Source organism: Mizuhopecten yessoensis, unplaced genomic scaffold (assembly GCF_002113885.1).
Source record: "Mizuhopecten yessoensis strain PY_sf001 unplaced genomic scaffold, ASM211388v2 scaffold10841, whole genome shotgun sequence".
NCBI classification, from domain to species: domain Eukaryota; kingdom Metazoa; phylum Mollusca; class Bivalvia; order Pectinida; family Pectinidae; genus Mizuhopecten; species Mizuhopecten yessoensis.
The window spans coordinates 409,948-432,030 of NW_018408748.1; the positions used below are offsets into that span (position 1 = coordinate 409,948).

The window sequence follows — 22,083 nt, forward strand, 5'->3', positions numbered from 1 at the left end:
ACTTTCGAACTAAAAATGAAGTAAACTATGGCAGTATATATATTAGCAGGGGAAACGTTCATATGTAGTGTCTTGAAAAAGTACAAGGAGAAAAAGACCAGGAGTTTCGTAGGGATAAGTATCTTTTATTTAATTGATTAAAGCCTCCATATAAATGTAGGTCGAAACCAAGTAATGGCATGTTGTAAAAGATATATCGGGGGTAGTGATAACAAGGCTCATTTATGAGCATATATTATTAAACATTAAGTAATTGCAGAAGAAAATTGATTATTTTTATCTTAATAAGAGCATGTCGAACTGGATAAATCAATATTTCTGTTCGGCTGTATTATGTAAGTACAAGTTGTTGTACTTTGTATTGGTATATAAAGAAAGGATTAGGATGGTGTGTTGTTACAGCAGAAGGAAGTGTTACAGTCATCGTAGACCTATGTATGTATTTTTAGGTCACCTGAGCTTTAGCTCAAGTGACCTATTGCTATCCGTTTTCGTCCGTCGTCGTCCGTCGTCCGTCGTCCGTCGTACGTCGTACGTCGTCCGTCGTCCGTCGTCCGTCGTCCGTTAACATTTTACATTTCAAACTTAAAGTCAAGTTCTGCTGGGCCGATTGAACTGAAAGTTGATAGGAATGATCGCCTCATGGTCCTGACAAAGTGTTGTTATTTTTCGGGTCGATCAGAAATCCAATATGGCCGCCACGGCCGCCATTTTGAAAACCTATTTCAAACTTAAAGTCAAGTTCTGCTGGACCGATTGAACTGAAAGTTGGTAGGAATGATCGCCTCATGGTCCTGACAAAGTGTTGTTATTTTTCGGGTCGATCAGAAATCCAATATGGCCGCCACGGCCGCCATTTTGAAAACCTATTTCAAACTTAAAGTCAAGTTCTGCTGGACCGATTGAACTGAAAGTTGGTAGGAATGATCGCCTCATGGTCCTGACAAAGTGTTGTTATTTTTCGGGTCAATCAGAAATACAATTTGGCTGCCATGGCCGCTATTTTGCTACTAAGTTCTAATAGGCCGATCTCACTTAAAATTGGTCTAGGAATGATCAGCTCATGGTCCTGACAAAGTTAAGTTAACATTATACTATTTTTTACTCAAATTGGTACATATTTCAACAACAAAAATAAATACTATAGACTCAGGTGACCGTTAAGGCCCATGGGCCTCTTGTTCAGTGTTAAGGTTGAAATTTATTTGAAATAAGTGGGATTAAATTTGGTGGAAGGATGATAATTATGATATTAATTTTAATCTATAAGGAAATCCGCCCAACGAGAACTTTCTTGTTAGTGGTAATACAAGTAAAAAAACATGATTTATATTCTGCAAAAAATAACTTTTAAACAAAATACCATATACTAGTGTAAAATGCATTCATTAATTACACTGATTAAAAAACATTAATAAAATTATTATCTACAGATACGAGTAAATATACTTTTCATTGGTTTCGGCCAAGTTTGCAGAGGGCGATTATGTATATGTAACAAACTTTATTTTAAGAAAGATCACAAATGCAAACCAAAATACAACGTTTTAGACATTCCCCGACGTGGGTTTCTTAAAGTCAAATAAAACCATGAAAACATTACCGACGCATTTGTTCTAATTATCACGTTGCGTGGCAAGGTATTATAATTCTGATTAGCTTGATGATATTTTATCCCAAATGATAGACTTTTCATTAGCTAAACATCTAAACTCCTGATAATTTATTTTTTATTGTCAGTTTACATACATTTGAATACATTTTAGATAGCATTTTGCATTGGACCTGTGCAGGTATTCGGGGCTTTGAACACGTTTTAGATATATAGCACATTATGTTGAACCTGTCAAGTCATTTGGGGCTTTGCATACCTGACTGGGCTTAAATTGTATGTTATGAAGTTTTATCCAATCATCATCGTTTGATATATATTTTAGAATAATAGACAGATTCTGGATAAAAAGGTGATAGGATAAGGTTATAATGGCACATGAACACATTAAGGTCGTGATGGTCACACGGAAGGCAATTGGTAAACGGTAGGTGTGGAAGTATAGACATTGCAGTATTTAAATAAAAATGTCAAGATAAAGAATCTGCATGTCAGATCTATTTTGTTCTTTTCAGTTTTCCCCAAGAAAACGTACCGTAGGCTAACCCGAGCTGCTAGGAACCTGTATAACTCGCCTCGAACGGTCATACAGTGGTACACGTGTATAGTTCGTCTGCCATCGACATGGATGTTTTTGTTGACCCATATTTTGTGTGTGTATACAATGGGTCCTATTTTGGAGTCATGTATACAATGTTTGGTTTTAAATATTAATTCTTTATCATTAATATGTTTACAGACAAGAATTTCGTTTTGCAAAAGATGTTGATATTTTTTTCACATGTCTTTTGTAAGAAATAAATCTGTTAAAAAAACATGGCTATTTATAGAGATGTTTTCATTCATCGAGTGATTTTTTTTGTTGAGATTTTGTAGTTTATTGTCAGATTTATTTGTGTATATTTTGTATTGTGATATGTAAAACAATTTTTTAATGGTTGTAGTTAATGTCAAGCAAGGCTTATATTGTTTTATCATTTTATTCAACATTGATCACATTTTTTCAACCAGTTAATACAATCTTCATACGGTTTAAGCTTCACTTATACACTTATTACCATCCTTGTTAGCAGCAGCCGGTATGAGGAGATACTTCTATGTCTCTTTTCGTATTATTTCACAAGACGTATGCTTCACATGATGTGAGCTTCACATGACGTAAGCTTCAAATGGCGTAAGCTTCACATCAACTAGTTATCACCCCTAAACATCAGTCTATAAGGGGAGGTAATTCTGGATCTCTGTATCTAACATACTCGGTCATGCTTCACAAGACGTACACTTCATGTATATTTGTTGCCTTTCCTGTCAACATCAGTCTGTAAGGGGAGGTAATACTGAGTCTCTTTATTTATCACACTTGGTCATGCTTCACAAGACATTAGCTTCATATATCTTTGTTGCCATCCTTGTCAACATCAGTCTGTAAGGGGAGGTAATACTAAGTCTCTTTATCTATCACACTTGGTCATGCTTCAGGAGACATTAGCTTCATTAGAGACATAGTATTTACGTCTATGGCTTCACATATCTTTGTTGCCATCCCTATCAACATCAGCCTGTAAGGGGAGGTCATATGACGTATCCTTAATAAACACAAATTCTGTCATAATCTGTTATCACATTTAGCATTTTAAACAATATTGCATATCACTGCATGTAATAGTGAAAGTTATGAGAGGCAAAAATCAAATCTTGCGAATGGTTGTAAGCTGTAGTAAACAATTGTGGCGCCTTGGTATTACTATACAAATCAACAAAACAAGGGTTTACAACAACACAGAAACTTATAATACATCAACACTAGAGGAAAGACTGCAACCGATGAAACGTCAAAGCAAAGAATCGACGACGAGAGGAACACATGGTTACACATACACAGACTAAGGAAAGCAAGTAGCCATCACAACGAAGAACACACATCAACACAGAAAACGACACTAGAAGCGATGAGACGTCTAAACAAGACAATAACAGGGACCTTTGAGACGTCAACACCTAATGAAAGACAACGACAGGAGGCGAGACGACATTACACATAGGGGCAAACGTGTTACGCACGTCTTTGTTACGGGGGTCGTACTAAGAGGATTTATAAAGCATTGTAGAAGCTGCAGATAGATCATGTCTGATTTCACATAAATATCAAATGGAATAGTTAAAGCACTTCTATATATCTTGTATTGCGCTTACATACATATTATTAAGAATGATAGCATCAAATCATTCTCCAATATTTTCAATAGAAATGTATCGGGGAAAACTAAATACCGTTTTGCAATTCTTTTGTACATACTGAAAGTTATCTGCACTTCGACGTTTTACACATTATGTGTATATAAATGAAGTAAGATTGACATTTGTATACGTAAATATACTTTACAACAGTCACATGTTACAGCGCAGCACAGTTGTACATTTGTATTATAGTATGAAGTATTATTTTCATCGAGTAAATAAGAGAAAATCAATTTTGACTTAAACCACTTGTGATGAATGACCATGTTTAGGTATGCTATTTGAATAAGTTTTGACTTTTGGCACTATTTGACGTATACTGTGAAAATAACTAATTTTCGTGTTTTTTTTTAATTTCGTTGATTTCGTGGGTAATCTTCAACGAATTCATAACTCCACGAAGTTATAATAACCAGTTTTATATAACGCAATTCTCCGTAAGAGTGGGTACTCTTAATGCACGAATTCAAGTACGAACGAAATGATATTTTTTTTCTTTCGGGAATTCAAAATGTAGGCCCACTAAAATATCTGATTTCACAGGACTTTAGATCCTTTACATTGATTTGATGCAAATCATTTTTTTTAACATTTTTTTTTTTAAAAGTGTAATGTGAACAAAAATCACGTAGATCACTTTGGATTTCTGATATTGTTCTGATTACAATTGACGTCCTGTACTGGTCTTGTAAACGACCCACACCTGTCGTACGGTTTATCTACTAACGTGAAGCAGCTGCGCTTTATGTTTTCAATTGTGTCGTATTCCGAGGACCGAACGACGTCATAAGGGTTATCCTCTATCGGGTCGTCGACATGGTGCACCGAGACGCCGTTACTGAAGGCGTTAGACATTCTCCCTTTGAATTCTAACTGGTTGTATGTGTTGTCTATTATTATATTGTCTGGTTTCGGAGATATTTTGGATGTCCTATTTTGGTCCTTGGATCCTGGTTTAACAAGGTAGGGAGTCTCTCTCACCATGTCAGGCCCGTCTATAGTGTTATATATGCTTTCCTCTTTCTCCAGTACGAAATAAAAATGTTCCTCTTCTTTCGTTTTCTGAGCTTTCTTAGCATTTCTGGAAATATATTTAATAACATTAGTTAGTACACAATTTTTACATTAAATGTGTACACTATTTTATTTTTATTTTACGACCGACAAACTATTTGGACACTAATTATTTTCTTTAAAAGTGAAGTTGTAATACATCGCACATCTGTATCATTCCACTTAATCTTTGCATTGAGTAATACATGGGCGATGTATCGAAAAAAGCAACAAATTTTATAGAAACACACATCTTCGAAAAAAATCTTTATGGTGTTACTGCAGAAATTTCATAAACGGTATACTATTTTCTCGATTTATTCCTTACAAAAATTAACAAAAAGACAGAATAATTATTATAATATCATATTGAGACAAATGGTGTATTTGTTTAACAAGTTTTTTTTATGATGTGACAATATTCCTTAGGCCATGTACAATAAATTGCGTTCATCAAATATTTGGAAAATGTTAACAAAAATGCACGATACTGATTTGATTTGATTTGGCTTACCTTCTACGAACGCTGCAGATGATTATGATGAGAATTATTATCAGTAAGGCACCCGCTGCCGACGGAATAACAATGAAGAATATGACTGGAAAAGACAGATGTATGTGGTGTAAAAAACCTGATACGATTTAAAGCTCAAACCATAGCATCATCACTACATGCAGTAAAGTTAATTGACTTTACAAAGAGTAACAAAATAGACGCAATGTAATCAAAATGTGAAAAAAAACACGGAACCACGAGACACTTCAAAGCTGTCATTGAAATTCTCTTTGAATATGACATATTTTTGTAATTATTTCTTTTTCAGCAATTGCAAGTGCACACAGAATACCACAAACGTAAACTCTTTATGTTGTTCTACTTACCGAACAGGTGGTCGTCCTGGTTTAATTCGGCCTTGGTCAGTTCTGAGTCCACATCTTTTCGGTCTATATACTCGTCAGGTTCGGCAAAGGTTCCCACTGTAAGTAAACAAATAGACAATTTCTATACTGCAGGTAAACATGTACTTCTTATGCTACAGTACAACAAAATCTCAAACGTTTTATTCAAAAATTTGGTGAAATTATTTTACGATACAATGGAGTTAGTGTACAATCAGGAAATCATGGATTTTATAACGCACTTCCTAGATTCAGCTAGCATTTTGGATATACTAAGTACAGTATTGATTTTTGAATACGTATGTACAACAAAGTGATTTTGATTTGTTAATACACCAATGGTCATTTATGTTTACAAAAATTAGATGCAAAGCATTCTTTATCATGAACTTTCTTATCGAATGGATAAGGACAATCTGCCGACACATATCCTTTTTTGGGTCGATTAATCATGAGCCCCTCATATTAAATCAAAAAAAGGATTAATTTCTGATAAAACACAAATGTATGTTTCCCTCATACATGTGCAGTATTCTTTAAACATACCCTGAACCGATATCCGATCTGAAGGTCTGTGTTATATGTTTATTTTTGAAGTATAATTTAAACAATGCATGTTGATTGTTTAGATTTTTGCTATTTGCATCATTTACATTGCGATATGAGATTAAAAAACTGTCATGTATCTAATTTCTTGGATATAAAAGTGATGCGTTAATCGTTGGAAAGTTGGTGCATCGTTTATGTAAATATTAAGGATCCCTCTTAAAAAAGAACGTTTGTGAGCGGAGAAAGTGATTACATCGGTTTTAGTTAATATTAAGGATCCCCGGTCCCCCATAGAATCCATCTCCCATATGCCGGAAAACACTAGAAAACCTCAGTGTAGTTTTCCGGCATACAGTAATCCCCCCTCTTAATTTTGTCTTAATTATTATTGTATTTGGTCAGGGAATTACCACTGATAAGGTAGCTCAGTTGGTTAGAGTTAACAGATTTTGATTTGAGGCCCAGGGTTCGAATCCTGACCACCTTATCAATCTTATTGGTCAATCATCTCTGGGTAATACGTTGTTTGTACTTACGAGATTGACAGATGTAGGGCAGACGTTCTTTACACGATACACTAGCTAGAGACCAAGAGTCGTCCTGCCAATCCCTCTGTAAAGTCAGGCATGTCCGGGTTCTATTCTCAAACCTCCTTGCTCGGGGCAAAGTCAAGTCCACTACGTTTTTATCTGTTAAAAGAGATATGCATATTCATATATATTAACCTCACATTTAGTAAAATAGAAAAATTATACACCTCACGTCAAAAACAAAGACTCAAAATTTATACGAAATGCTGCAGAAACATTGACAAATTGTTTAAGTGTTTTGTTTTTATTTATTGTTTGTTTGGTGTGGGGGTTGTGGGGTTAAAATCGTAAAAAAGTCATGTTAATAATGTTTAAAATACAAAATATATTTAATGAGTACATTGGCTATAATATTTCTTTTTGATATCTGGATGTAAGCTCGAAGACTACAGAACATGCACTCGATTAAATTTTCGAAACCAAACGTCCTAATAACCTAACAATAGCAGTGGTTTTATTGTTATATTTATATATATATATATTTTTTTTTATAGAGGTATATGTATTACATAAGACATTTTCAATAACATTTTATTATAGAGGTATATGTATTACATAAGACAATGTTACTTTTATGGTACAGTTGAATTGAGGAACACCGAAGATTTAAACAAATAGTATGTTATCCATGCATGGTTCAGCCATTCACACATATTTTGATGTGATATATTTGTTCGTACATAATTGAAGACGCAAACAAAATAATAAAAACTAAACAACAACAAAGCATAGCCAAATTTCGGTAGAACAACTTGGTTTATAATTGGTGCATGACCAAAACTTAAAGAATGCAGAAAACTTGCCAAAAATGAATCAAATGATTGCAGTAGTAACATTCTGAAAGTGCTTATGAATTTTGTGATGAAAATGTGATAGATGTACTCTTTCTGAATTATTTACGTTTAAGTTATACGCCAGTTACATAAAAACTTTCACATTTGTAGTACTGAAGTAACTTTTTTTTTAAATGTGTATTGTTTTTACAACTGTTTATTGATTAATATGACACAAATCACTGCGGAGATATTTTTTTTTTTTTTTTTTTAAATCTTGCAAGATGCAAACGCACCCTTACTTAATACACTTACTGCCACCATTCCACGTCTGTTTGATTCGTGTTAATCCCGTCCAGTAAAACGAATTATGGGTCAACAGGTTGTCTTCGTCGTCGTCTTCAACAGCTCTGTCTGCTAGATGTCCCCCCATCTGTTGACATTTTTTAGCAGCTTCAAACCATGTTTTTGCGTCCTCAGATGGATAATAACAAGGAATTGGCCGCTTGATAAATGAACAGATACCAGGGTTGTTCACTGAAACAAGTGCAATCTTTAATATGAGTATCGTTATAATGTTTTTTTTTGTTATTTGTATTTGATATTTTGCTATGTGCAATCAATATGGTGTGAAAAAAATACGGAGACATAAATAATAGATTATATCCCATAATATATTCCTCAATATCTTATACAATTTTTTTAATTTTTTATTCTTGTTATAGTTTTTGTTTGGTGTCATTTGTGTTTGGATTCAGAAAAAAATATTTTTCGTCTTATTTGAAGAGCCATGCAGGTTTTAGAAAACAGAACAAAGAAACTTTCATGGAAATTAAGCTGAGCAGTTATAATCGCCGTTTAGTATCATTTTACCGTCCTCATTATAAATGGCAAATGATGAACTGCAGCCAATATAATTCGCTAATTTTGATAATTTGCTATGTACGTATGATGCTCTGGTATATAGAGATTAAATAACAAGGTTTGAGGACGTACCAATTTTACAGATGTATTTGTGTCTCTGCGTACAGTTGCCCGAGTACCACATTGTTACGTTGCTGTTTATCCTCATGATCTGTCCACAGTCCTGTCGAGTTTGCTCGGCATCTGGTTTGTGCATGTGCCATCCCAATGAATCTGCATAAAGAATACGGTAAAAAAATAATAATAACATTATTTGCCCACGTTTCTTAAAATGTAATATCAATATCAATGTAAATGTACATATCTGTTAGCAAAATTTAGCGCTTTTGGCTAAATACTATGCTTGAGCTGTTTGAAGTTTCTGTATATTTTTGTTGTTGCATATTTTGTAGTTATTCATCAATGCGCTAACAATTTGAAAGCAGAAAAGACTGTATAATTTGTTTGCACCAAATGAATCTTCTTCTGAAAAAATAGTATGTGTCTGTGCTTTCAACGGTGTCCTTATTCAAAATATGAAAATTTGACTTCCGGTGAAAGTGGATTTGTCCATAAAACTTAATTAACGTCAAAATAAAAACATTCCTCTATGAAGAAAAAAAAGAAGGCTTACACACCAAATTAAGAAGGAAGATATACATTAAACAATTAAACCTTTTTATATCACTATCCAAGATTAAGGCGATCGTTATAGACAGGTCATTATTCTAAGATTGTCTTACAGTGTATATCATAATTTGTTTTGTTTATGGATTTTATCAGGTCTAATATGGTCAAGAGTCTATAGTTTTGCTTAAGTCAATACTTAGATTGAACAAATAGTGAGTGATACAAAATTATAGACTATAAAAGTTCTTACATAAAAATAGTCCATTCAAGGAACCTTTTATGTCGTTTTTAGGATTGGTCGATTTTGTGGAAACTTTATCTTTACAGATTCTTTTTTGAACAGTTGATCTTTATAAAAAGTCATTTTTAGCCTTTGACTAATGCGTTTTTAGTTAAGCTGTCCTTTTCAATGGCTAGTAGCTATTTGTGTTACTAGACCTATCATAGTCATGCATCTGTTTTTATCTCATAAAACGGCTTCCACAAAGTGCTTTACTTTCAATTGTTATTTGACGTGTTTTTAAGATAACGTGTTGTTGTAAGGGGAGAACCATGGCACGAGCCCCTCTCACGAGCCCCTCTCACGAGCCCGTACTCACCTTCAGTGTTGTAGACAGTGACGCTGCTCTCGCCTCCGCAGTTCTGGTACCTATTTCCGGGACAGGTTGTGTTACAATTGGCATCCAGTACAGACTTAAACTTCGTCTCTTCTCCGAGACAGAAACACTCAGACCCCTATTGAATGGCAATGGGACCATATTTAGTTTTAATATAATGATATAAACGCAATAAGCATGAAATGAATGTATTTTGCAAACATTTCAATTAATATTTCCATAAATGGTGGCTATCGCTTGCTAATTCTGACAACTCGATTCGTGATATTACATCTTGCATGACGCAAATCCCGGAGAAATTCTATATAAAATACCGTTAAACGTTCGGAATGTATATATTTGCTATTCTGATGAAAGGAATGTCGCAAATTGAGTTTAGAACGTCCATTATTTCAGTAGACAAAAGAGACAAAATTAAACTTTAAAAGTGTCACTTAAGACGACATTAGTCTTTTTTTTACAATAAGAGAAATGAGACACAGGGCATGTAAAATTGGTCTGTAAAACGAAGATTAAATGCATAAATTAACACACATGAATATATAAGAAGAGACGTTGAAAGTCTGAGAGGAGTAGCCATTATTGAAGACACACAATCCAAACGAAAACTTGATTATTTATTGATATGCTCATCTTCACACTTTTAAATACAGATTTGTATAGATATATGATGGTCGTTTCCCAGGTATGAAGATACGAACAATTTACGTAATAGTAACGTATTGTGTTTACGTCATTATTCGCTTACCTTCAGACCAGCGTATTGCATGGTCATGCTGTGTTTACAGAAGCTGGCACACAAAGTTGGCTGGTTATTGGTGAAGTTTCTAGGATAGGTAAACCTCTCTGTGAAACAGCCCAGTGGCGCCGTCTGAAGTGTGGATAAATCTATACGAGAAAAAAGACATTTGAATCAGTAATATTATCATATAAATCCAATTGACTTATGAATTATTAATATAACGTTTGGTGTTATCACAATTTCCAGGAATAAAGCATAAAGCAGATCACAGCAAAAATATAAATGTACGAAACAGAATGACTTTATGAAATACTGTTTATTTATTGCATGCTGTAAAGTCTTTTTTGTGTAACGGAAAAAGTGGTAAAACATACCGTAATGTGAACTAGAATTCATACTCAAAACAAGGGTGAAATGTTTATAAAGGATGACTTCACGCAGAAAACCTTGAATCGCGGAAGATTTAATAAGAATATAATATTCATATCCAAAAACAGTTATAAACACTTCTTGTCTTCATAATAATCATAAAAATTTAATCATGGAGGATTTTCACCATATTTAGCGGAAGCTAAACTACCAGGGTTATTTTCTACCATGTAAAGGCAATAACTCGCTCTATTTGTGTAATTAAAATAAACACGCCTGTGATATACAAAATAGTCAATCTTATTAAGGAACAATATGAGCTGTCTATTTATGGTGTTTGTGACGGGAAACAACGATGGCGACGGAGAAGTTGTTTTGCAACAGAGAAGAGAACCAAGTCAAGTGGTCATCATTACAATTGGTGGTTGTTCTGAAGGCACGGGTCCGCGTTCCCACGACCATTAAAGCACGTTCTAGTACAAGGATCTTCCTTAAGTTAAGTAATATCCTGATTCACTAACCACACGCCTCGCGTTATTGCCTTCTTTTGTTAATGATTGGACTTGAACAGCTTGAACACTGAGAATATATTTCATCATTGTTCCGCAAATATTCATTTGATGACATGTAATGTTAAGAAGGACTTTTATGCAATTAGACGTTAATTATCGTATTGTTTTGATTTTATAGATATATGTAAAAGGATTCCTGGGAAGTGCATATTATTCTACTGCCATTTTAAAAGCACAAATTGCTACTTTTAGTTCTAAACAAAAACGGGTTATTTAACAGACAGGCAAATCAACCTTATGATGACGTCAGTACATATGCACGTTATGCAACACATTTATGTGATAACTACGTTAGAGATGTTTCAGAGGTTATTTAAGCACCTTTACCCCTTTGTGACATTTGGAATTCATTCTATTGATCTTTTGTGTGATACACGTGTAAACATTGTAATGTAAAGCATGCGACTGTGATAGGCAGGTAAGTCACAGGTTATTCGGTTCTCGTGATAGGATGTACTTTAATATTCGATATGAGATTTAATTTACAACATTTGTATAACGATCTGTCTTATTTTAAGGAAATTACACTAATGCGCTTTGCATTCAAGGATAAGAGCATCAGTAGACAAGTAATAATAACAATTAAAAATAATAAATATAACCTTTAAATAAATAATGATAAAACATAAAACAATGAATGCCATACATGCAAATGTAACACCAACAGGCTACTGCAAGGCTTGACGTTTACAAATTGAAGATTGTAGAGGTGTTCTGCTTGTTAGGAGTGTGGATTTCTTGCTGCTCATTTACAATTTTCTTTCACTGACATACCACTGTTCAAGAGTGTGATACACGGAGCTTTTATATTCAACTCAAACACGTAGAGTTTGGCGCCAAGAGTAAAGCTGCATGCTGAAGGGCATTTGGTTTATATCAATCTTTTCCATTGAAAAAATACTTGTTTTCAAAATAAAGAAAGATATCAACATTCACATTGTATAGCATTATTAATGAGGTTCATCAATCCATAAACGTACCATGTGACCATATCCAAGTGTCTTTGCTTTCACGGCCGCCGATCCATATAGTTGCACCTGTCTCTGTGACATTTAATTGATCAACTACTTTGTCCCAATAATCGATATCTTCGATATTTAGGAGTTTTTGGCCTCTGTTTCGACAGTCTTTCCTGGCGTCCTTCCAAACCGTGGCATGGCCGTGGTACGTTCCTATACCACGCAATGATGTTATCTCCCCACCTGAAAATTGGATGATATTACTGTAATCAAAGAGGCCATCAAGAGAAAGACTGGGGAAACGATTGGTTGTACGGAGATAAAAAGAAAAGACGGAAAAGTAGAAATGAAATAAAATGTTGTAATAATAACATTTAAGACGTGAAATTGACATCCGGCAGTAAAACATACATTTGTTGACTGGGTTTGCGGGGAAACATGTGTTTGTTTAAACCCAAGCTCAAACTGCTTTCTGAAGTAGCAAGCAAGAGGTGATAAGTTGGATGAAGTACTGACATACCATCTATTTTATCGCCCTCCTATAAATTCAGTTGTAGACTTTTTTTATTAGACATCTATTAAATATATAGTGCTGAAAATCGTTTCAACTCTAAAAAAACCTTCCAATTGTTAATCGAAACGACATTTGAAGACTTTTTTTTTACGAAAGCAGAAGTCAACTTGATGTCAACATCAACGTTGACAATTGTTTACACCGCTAGAAAATAGTTGTTCAATATTACGGTCAATTTTTCCAAACCAAGTCTTCAGGACTACAGTTAAAAATAGAGCAGTCATGCCGATTTGTCTTTAGACTGATCGTGATAAACATTTCTCGGTACTTTATCTGCATTCAGTCCGTATAGAAAAATGTATAGTTATATATCAATACTATTTTATTACTCGATATACAAGATTTTAGAGGAAAAAAATGGAAGGAAAATGAATATTGCATAAAAGCTTTACTTATATACTTATTTCGAAGGAACATTGTTAAGCAAAGATTAAATGATAAATTCACAAAATTTGCATCGTGTTCTTACAACATCATCATTATGAATTTTCTAGATTTTGACTTTTGAGTTGTCTCCTGTTAAACAAATATGTTAACGTTTAGAAGAGAAGTCGTACTGTAAGTTTAAAAAAAATAATATTTTGCAGTTTAAAAGTTTAATCGATCTCGGATATTTTTAAATGATATGCCACGATTTAATTTACTATCTTGGTTGCAAATTAAAGTTATCTATCAATTATGAAAAAAAATTAAAATTCCGTCTTTTGAAAAACATAAAACAATATATATAAGATAGTAATGTTCAATGCAATATGCAGACTTCCCATTTAAAGCAATAAATTGATCATAAAACATAAATATATATTTTAGATATATATTTAGAAACATATCTTGCAGTCAATTTTGAGTCAGATACAGGATTTTACTGACCCATAAGAACATTCGGCGATATCCGGTATGAATTTGAACCTCTAAAGATCGTGTTTCTGAGCATATGTTCTTATCATTGTTTTACCAACAATAGAGTACAGTCATTAGTTGAGATTTGAAACAAACAGATACGTTTAAACGGACAAGGTATTAAAAGCAAAAGTATACAATACCCTTCTAAAAGCGCGAAATACATTCAATAGTGTAGTAAAATACCTTTATAATGCTTACAAATGAGACATTCTAATCAACAACATTCAATTGCTTGCGAACTTAAGTATATTATTTATGCTAAAAATAAACGTGATGAAAACAATTTCAGTGATTAAATCATTCGGGAAAAATGAATTCAACTTGTCTCGCTTTACCCGGACTGGAAAAAATGAGACTAGCATTCAGCTTGTAAATATTCGCGTCGTGTAGTTTGGCAAAAATCCTTATTATGTTTCATGCGTATCAGATTAAATTACTAGAAATTGTGGATCTGTATATAAATTTTCACATCAGCCGCTTAACTTCGTTTTAATCTAAGATAGACGTAAAGGTTTATTGGATGTGCCATCAGCTCACATTTATTTCTCACGTGATTTTAGCTTTACACGTGCCAAAGACGTTAGCTGCAGTGGTAATTGATGTTAAGGCGATAACGTATCATTTATCTGCAACAATTTGTGGCTGACTAGCACCTTGCTGTTGATAGCGTCTCAGGGTTTGATATTCCCAAGAACTTCCCATCCCTTTATATATACAAATGTGTATACATAAAGTAAACAATTTGCATATCACCCTTGAAATTGGGATTTGTTTCACATTATTCATTTTTACTTCGGATTCCCCTATATTAACTGAGTGAATAAATTGTTATACATAAACAATAATCGAAAATGATAGGGTTTTTTAAACAATGATATAAAGTGCAATTATTAGAAGAAATGTTACTGCTAATTCCATTTTATGTTCTTACACATTGTTGTAAAGGAGCTTTACATATGTTATAAAATAACTACGATTATATATAACAAATATGGTTTTTATGTACATCTTTATAAATTATAATTCATAACTTAATAATGTATTTGTGTTACAGATTGAAGATTTATTGCAGCAATACAGTCCTACATACATCACATCGCCTCACATGTGTTGTCAACCTATTATCACAAGTGCATATTTCTCCTAGATATATATGCAACACAATATTATATACATTTAACATGTTTTTAACACTTCAGCAACCAACTGCTCGAACTTGACCCGCAATATTACATCCGACTGACTCACCTTCTAGATACCGAGAAAAAACTGCGTTATGAGTTTTCAGACCGCATACAAATGGATGAACAACCATATGGTTTACCAATGTATCATATCAATAAGGTTCGAGTTTTTATACTCAGTTAGGTTCATGTAATTGAACCTGAGATAGTCGTAGAAGGCGTGGTCAGGATATAAACGGTACCTAAACATTACGCCTTTTACATCTACAATGACATGTTTATGTGGTAGATTAATTAGACTTAAAAGTTCTTGGTAAAATGTGAGAGCCGATATTTGTTATCTAAGCCCCGCTTAAAATATTACATAGTTTGTCATCACAAATTAAGGACAATTAACTAGATTCACGAAATATTATTCCTGCAACAAGACACTTAATAATACACAAAGTCGGACATCGAGATACTACATTGAAAACACCGGCGGACATATTCATTTTAGTTATTTTTAACATTTATATATAATACGTAAATCAATAAAGATATTATATAACATTTATATCGTGCCCTATATACATTGTAAAATTATACAAAGGTCGTTGCTGAGTAACGAACTACACAAACATAGCTTTAATTTATATCGTAAAGGCATAGAAATCTACACAATATGATTAGCATGCAGGTCGTTTTTTTATATTTGTGAAAAAGAGGGTGTACATGTTATCAACACATTGTCTTATAGGTGAAATGATATCATACGTTTAATTTCCCATCATGCATCTGATATGATGCTGCTTCAAAACATATGTTAATGTAACAAAGGAGATTGTACAGATATACAAAGGTGACTAGACTTGGCATAACTAATTCTAGTTAGCTTATACGTAGTGTATACACAGGGTTTATATATACCACTCGTTACCAAGCGGAAGTGCCTAACCCGCACTGATACTCTACATCACGTATGAAATGACTAAAGACTGGCTGTCCAAATCTTTGTTAGCTTAACAGAATGTAAAGATATTATTCAAAATGCAGCTCTTTTGAATATTCGTAAACAATTCAAACGTTTGCATCTTTCGTATCATTAGATTAATGGTTTAACATTCAAACATGATCTCGTATAGCTATGCTTCGTTATTTTTAATCAATATTGAATGTGAACTATATGCGTTAATTTAGTGATTAAGCTAATAAGGCTTTGATCCATCAGTCCAAAATGTCAATCATTGTGACCACAATACATTAGACATAATTCACATTTAATAACGTCTGTGTGGTGAGACACACACATGTGAGAACACCACTAAAATCTGGCGTTGTGCCTATCTTCAGTCTGTTGCTATGAGATGGAAATGTTTATAAATATGTTTATCAGCTGAGCGTTAACTTTTTACTTTAGTCTACACGCAAGACATTTTAATAGCAAGTGCAGTTTTTTTCTTTTTAGTTCCCATCCGTGTTTTTTTTAATTCTCGGCGAATAATGAGTTCTTTGATGCCAGACGTATGCAATGTTTTGGTTTTGATATAAACTGTAATTTACAGAAGAAACTTTTGATATTGTAAAACATTTCTAGTTTTGATAATTTTCATTGAACTGGCGTCTGTTAAAAGTTACGATAGATAGGTAAAATATAATTTTTTGTTCAAAGCAACAATTATACCATAAATCTTGTCAATATTATGAAATTGATTGACGAAATGACTTTAGCAACCTATACGATACCCATTCTTCACTAAACTATCTTGTCTCGTTTTAATTTGAATAACTTGTTCTGCTGAGTCATTGGTTGCATACACATTGTAAGTGAACCTACAATAAGTCGACTGTTATCACGTTTCGTATGTGCAGATAACGTTCTATTTGATCAAATCTGTCTTCTATCATATTCATTTGATAAGACATTCGAATGCTACAAATTTAAGATAAGGTAATGTTTATCAAATAATACGAGTCAGTCAGTTTCAACTGTTTTAGAAATAACGGCATGTCAGTTATTTCATGGATCTTCAAATCCTGATGTTGCATCTTAATTAATTATTACTTCAGTGATTCGTTTGATGCATATTAACACATTAACTCCATTTACAGACTACTACTACAAGTAAGTATGTGTTCTCTTAAAGTGTTTAAACCAGAACAATATTCTTCTACGTGATTATAGTCACGTTTGCCATATAATGCATCCATATGGTAATATATTTGTTTGTAAGCATGTCAAACTTTCAGTTGTAACATAAATTCTATTTCTGTATAGAGATAAATTATAGATACTTGTATCATCTGATCAAGTATTTTTAAACTCTGTTCAAGAGATAATAAGCATGATATATTGAACGTAGTGGCATGAGTACCACTGTAGACAAAGATGATATAAAAGGCTGAATTATCGAATATAACTCATGTTTATATAACGACACAATGATTTAAAGTGACAAACTTTTACTGCCCTGACATAGATAAGACATGGTCTAGTTGCAACTTACAGAAGTGATTCATGGGGCCCCTGCATATTCAATGTTTACCATTTGTCCTCAGGGGGACACTGATAAAACCAAAACAAATACGCTGCAACTCTGCTTTGTTTAATCCCTCTCTGTCGTTGCCGTTAAACCTAGATGTATTGAAGACCGATCATACTCGACAAATAAATAAAAAATGTCATGTGAAAGTAGACGTAGAAGATAAAGTGAAACTAAACTAATGGTAATGCAAACGAACTAGTTTTGAAATTAAAACGTGCACAACCTTCCTGGGACAAAAACTAACTTACCAAGTACGGGTAGTAGGGACGTTCCATGGAGTACAGCTGTAACGACCAATACGTAAACACTATCCGCCATTTCGCTGAGAGAAAATTGTGCACTGGATGCCTCGTCACCTGCTCGTGGTGAAATGAGCAGAGAATCGTAGATCAGTTTAACAATGAATGAGGTACTGTTGTGTAAGGACTGTAAGATCAAGTGCAACAGGATGACAGCGTCATATTCATTTGAGTACTCACCATAACGCGTGTGGGTCGGGCACAGTGTAAAACAACATCCAAGTATGTGTTTAAATGAAGTCAGCCTGCTAACAGACTCGTCTTGTAATACGATAGTTACATGCCAGCCACTGCTGCTGCTGGAGTCTACATATCAATGTTGATGCCTTGAATCTCTTTTAATCCGTTTTAACTCATACGCCGAGGAGTCTTTAATCCATATCACATCAATTTTGAGGTCATTATCACGACCTTATTTCCAAATATCAGATTTCAGTGTCAGCCATAATTGAAGAGATTTTACTGTACACTGTAGACATTTTTTACAAACATAATTGATGTTACTTGACAGTTGCCGTATACATGGTACAAAGTATGCACCTGTTCTCAGAATCCATTTTGCCTCGGGTACTTTGATTCTTATGCTTTACAGTGATGTTGTATAATAATAATAATTTAATAATAATTCGAGGTTCTTATATACCGCTTTATAACAATCTAGTTCGTAGGTTGTCTCAAAGCGGTTCACAAATTATTATCTGTGGTTATAGGGCCTTTGCAACCAGCCAATATCTTTCTCAACTCCCTGGGGAGCATACAGCCGGTGCTGCCATTTCGGCGCTCAAAGCTAGCATTCTACAATTCAATCACTGCCCAAACAATTACTCATTTACAGCTGAGTAGACTGAACAAGCGGAAATATTTTACTGTTTCACGTGTTTCTGTGTTTTGTTTTGTAATCAGCATGAAAGTATTGACATTTTAAGCTCAATGTACGATGTATATTTTTTGTCCTCAGATGTATGTAAATGACAGATTTTCGTTATTTTTTAGGAAATCTAACCATACTTCTCCTTTTGCCATTTAACTGTCTCTGTTTTTTCTTGCTGTGAACGATGCAGTGATATTAATCTTGTTCTGCGACAAGATAAAATTCCAACTTCGTAATTATAAGAGGAAAAAATAAAGTGAGAAGCTCAATATGTCTGGCGGACAAGTGATATATTTTGATGTTTAAATGGGATATTGTGAACAATTAGAATAACAGTAAAACCTCCCTGGTCTACCTTTTGTCTGCGATGTGTCAAGAGTGTTGATGTATGTAGTCAAAAGCTGAAATAGCCGTGTACTCTTTTGACAAAGTTTAAAACATAGGATGAGGCGAATGTATATTAAGGAAACAAAAAACTGCACACAAAAAGAAATTTACGATTTTACGAAAATCATATTGATCTTTTAACGGGAGATGTAGCTCGCAAGTGTGTGTTATTCAAGTTTCTATATTAATGTATGGGTATCTCGCCGTCTACTCAAATTATGGAGTGAAAAATCGTATAAATATGTTGATTCGGTGTAATTTTTCACAGGGAGCTGATAATTTGTAACAGCTATATTTGGACCTAAATTAAAGTGTTCAGAGTTATTTTACATGTTCTAGGGGTTTAGATCGAATTTGGGTAAAAATGACTCCCCAATGATTATATATACGAGAAGGGCGGAAAGCTCTTGATGTCGTAAAATCGACCCCACCTAATTTTCTTGCATTATAAACAACATTTCTAGTTGACCTACGACAAAATTCTTAGTTGGAAAGATGGATACTTTTTCTTTTAAAAACCTCATATATGTTCGTAAAATGTATTCTCCTTCCGTGGGCATGATCTCCGTTTCAACCAAAAACACACGCCATTTCTGAGTTTCAAAGTTTTTCGCGGGAAATATCCCCGACCGGCTTCCGGTTATCAACAACTGAAGGTTCTGACATATACTGCATATCTATGAATCTGAACAGTTATCACTAGTGTTGAACTTAAAAAATAAAGCTAGTTATCCAAAGCTAAAGAATAGCATATAGTAAAATAGTTAGTTACGTAAGTCCTTTTACGTATGTTGTTTCTTCAAACAGACCGCACATTCAGCTATGCCGATGGTAAGTGTTCCTGCAGTGTGGACAATACACGTCTGTAAAGTCAGACACCCACTTTAAGACTCGCGACGGCTGTGCTGTACCACCAACTTGTACACAGTCAGTACACTTAAATCTTTGTCTCTTTGTTTCAATCAACAAACCTGATTGTGTGATAATTATTTTCGGTGGTAGTGGTTAAGAAATAGGAAAGGCATTAACTATATATAACACGAAATCGTCTAAATTTACGCTTATTTGTGAATGAAACATTTTGTCTTTTATCAATACAGGTGCATTCCTTACAAATAGATAACATATTTATATATGAAGTATACATATTTCATATCGATTCATATACTACTTTGCAAGTGAAACAACATGTATTTGTATTAACTCAAGAAATAATTAATTGTAATCGTGTATAACTATACAAATAAAAACATACGTTATTAATAAAAATCATGTACATTTATAAAATGATTACACACACACACATATACACATATATATATATAAATTGATCAATGCCATGTGTTTGTTTACGTGCACTTTGTGTGTATTTGTGTTTGCAGGAAATGCATACGTATATGGTTCTACGTTGTCTTTACTTTTTGTTTCGTGCCAGTACTCTTTGTTTTGAGCGAGAATTCGTAAATGGAGAAATTCTACGTGCGACATCCCAACTTTATAACAAAATGGATGATACATCAAAATTTACCATTAATTATAAATCATTTCCCCTCATTTGATACGTGACATCATGTCGAAAGCCACATCTGGTCAGGAATCATTTTCAATTCGGAGCATCTGGTGTCAGCTCCATTTATATATCCAGTTTGCTTTTCGTTTTGTTTTGATATCACCTTTGTCCTATTTTTTCTTTTCGTATTGATCTTGTCCTTATATTAGCAAACAAGAGACTAGTACTTAACTTACATCTATCGCTCCAAACAAAGACATGTTGATCCTCCAACTACAATGACTGTGGGAATGTACCGGGTTGGTGATATTGTCGATTGTACCAAATTAATGTTTGTGACATTTGTTTAATTTTTCAGGCGTTTGTGACTATAACAATAAGTTGTACATGTACAGAAGCGATGCTATCCTGGACTTTTACGTTATTGTGTACGTCACAATTTCCATACACTTTTCAAACTCCTAACGATCATATGAGTTGGCATAATACTTATCCTTGTAGTCATCTTGGCTGTTTGTTTTTTAAACAAACATGAAAAAGGAAATAAGCATGCATGTATAACTGTATCACCTATATCAATTCAAACTACACATGCATTTTGTTCTATATATAGAATGAGGCTTGATTCGGTTTTTACTCTAGGGAGTTACCTTTTGTATATGAAAGTTGGTTATCGGAAATATTACATGCAGTAATACTTCGTTATATGATACGATAAATACAAAATGAATCAATGTCATCTACTGATATTTATGGCACGATGCCTTTTTAATAGGGAGCCTCTATCAAGTTACAATTAAATTGGTGACAAGTTCATAAAACTGATATGAAATGGAAACGAATGTAAGTTTCTGTCTAAAATGTAGCTAAGTTGTTATAAATGTTCATGAAAATAACTTCTCTAAAATTGATCGGCACTTTATGGCGGTATATAAATCCATAGTCGTTCCCTCGGAAGACTCCACATTACAATTGGAAGTGTGTGGCGCATGGAAGTAATGTAGTCATAATTGAAACAGTAACAATCCTTCACAGATCCGGTTAATTTTATTCAAATAGAGTTCATAACACAATTTATATAATAGGTGTTATGACACTGAAAACATATTAGATATGAGACTAAACTTACTGAATACCGTGAAATTTTCGTTGCAGTTTAATTTTCGCCTTTTTTGCCCTCCGTAATTAATGAAACCGAATTTATCATTACAGCGAAAATAACTTGTAATAAGCATAGTATTTAAATGTGAAGGGCGAAACTAACACTTGACGAAATTGATTTCATAGGCAAAGGGCGAATGTTTGACTGGGCGAAAATTTCCC

General features: G+C 33.7%; 1 protein-coding gene across 1 annotated transcript; it reads right to left on the minus strand.

Moving 5' to 3' along the window:
* Nucleotides 1-4,453: 4,453 nt before the first annotated feature.
* LOC110462888 lies at nt 4,454-18,282 on the minus strand. Its single transcript, XM_021517125.1, has 11 exons — nt 18,173-18,282; nt 17,942-18,049; nt 12,529-12,750; nt 10,614-10,753; nt 9,848-9,983; nt 8,712-8,852; nt 8,031-8,252; nt 6,889-7,041; nt 5,786-5,881; nt 5,418-5,502; nt 4,454-4,931 (listed from the first exon to the last, which is right to left on the minus strand). The coding sequence occupies exons 2-11, from the start codon at nt 18,009-18,011 to the stop codon at nt 4,484-4,486; spliced, it is 1,713 nt and encodes a 570-aa protein (XP_021372800.1). The 5' UTR covers nt 18,012-18,049; nt 18,173-18,282; the 3' UTR covers nt 4,454-4,483.
* Between the last annotated feature and the right edge of the window lie 3,801 nt (nt 18,283-22,083).

Coding starts and splice junctions, on each gene's coding strand:
- LOC110462888 (XM_021517125.1), bottom strand. CDS start 18,011: ATGGCGGATAGTGTTTACGTATTGGTCGTTACAGCTGTACTCCATGGA. Junction 10,754..12,528: donor CACTTGGATATGGTCACATG/GTACGTTTATGG, acceptor TTTCTCGTATAG/ATTTATCCACACTTCAGACG. Junction 9,984..10,613: donor TGCAATACGCTGGTCTGAAG/GTAAGCGAATAA, acceptor GCCATTCAATAG/GGGTCTGAGTGTTTCTGTCT.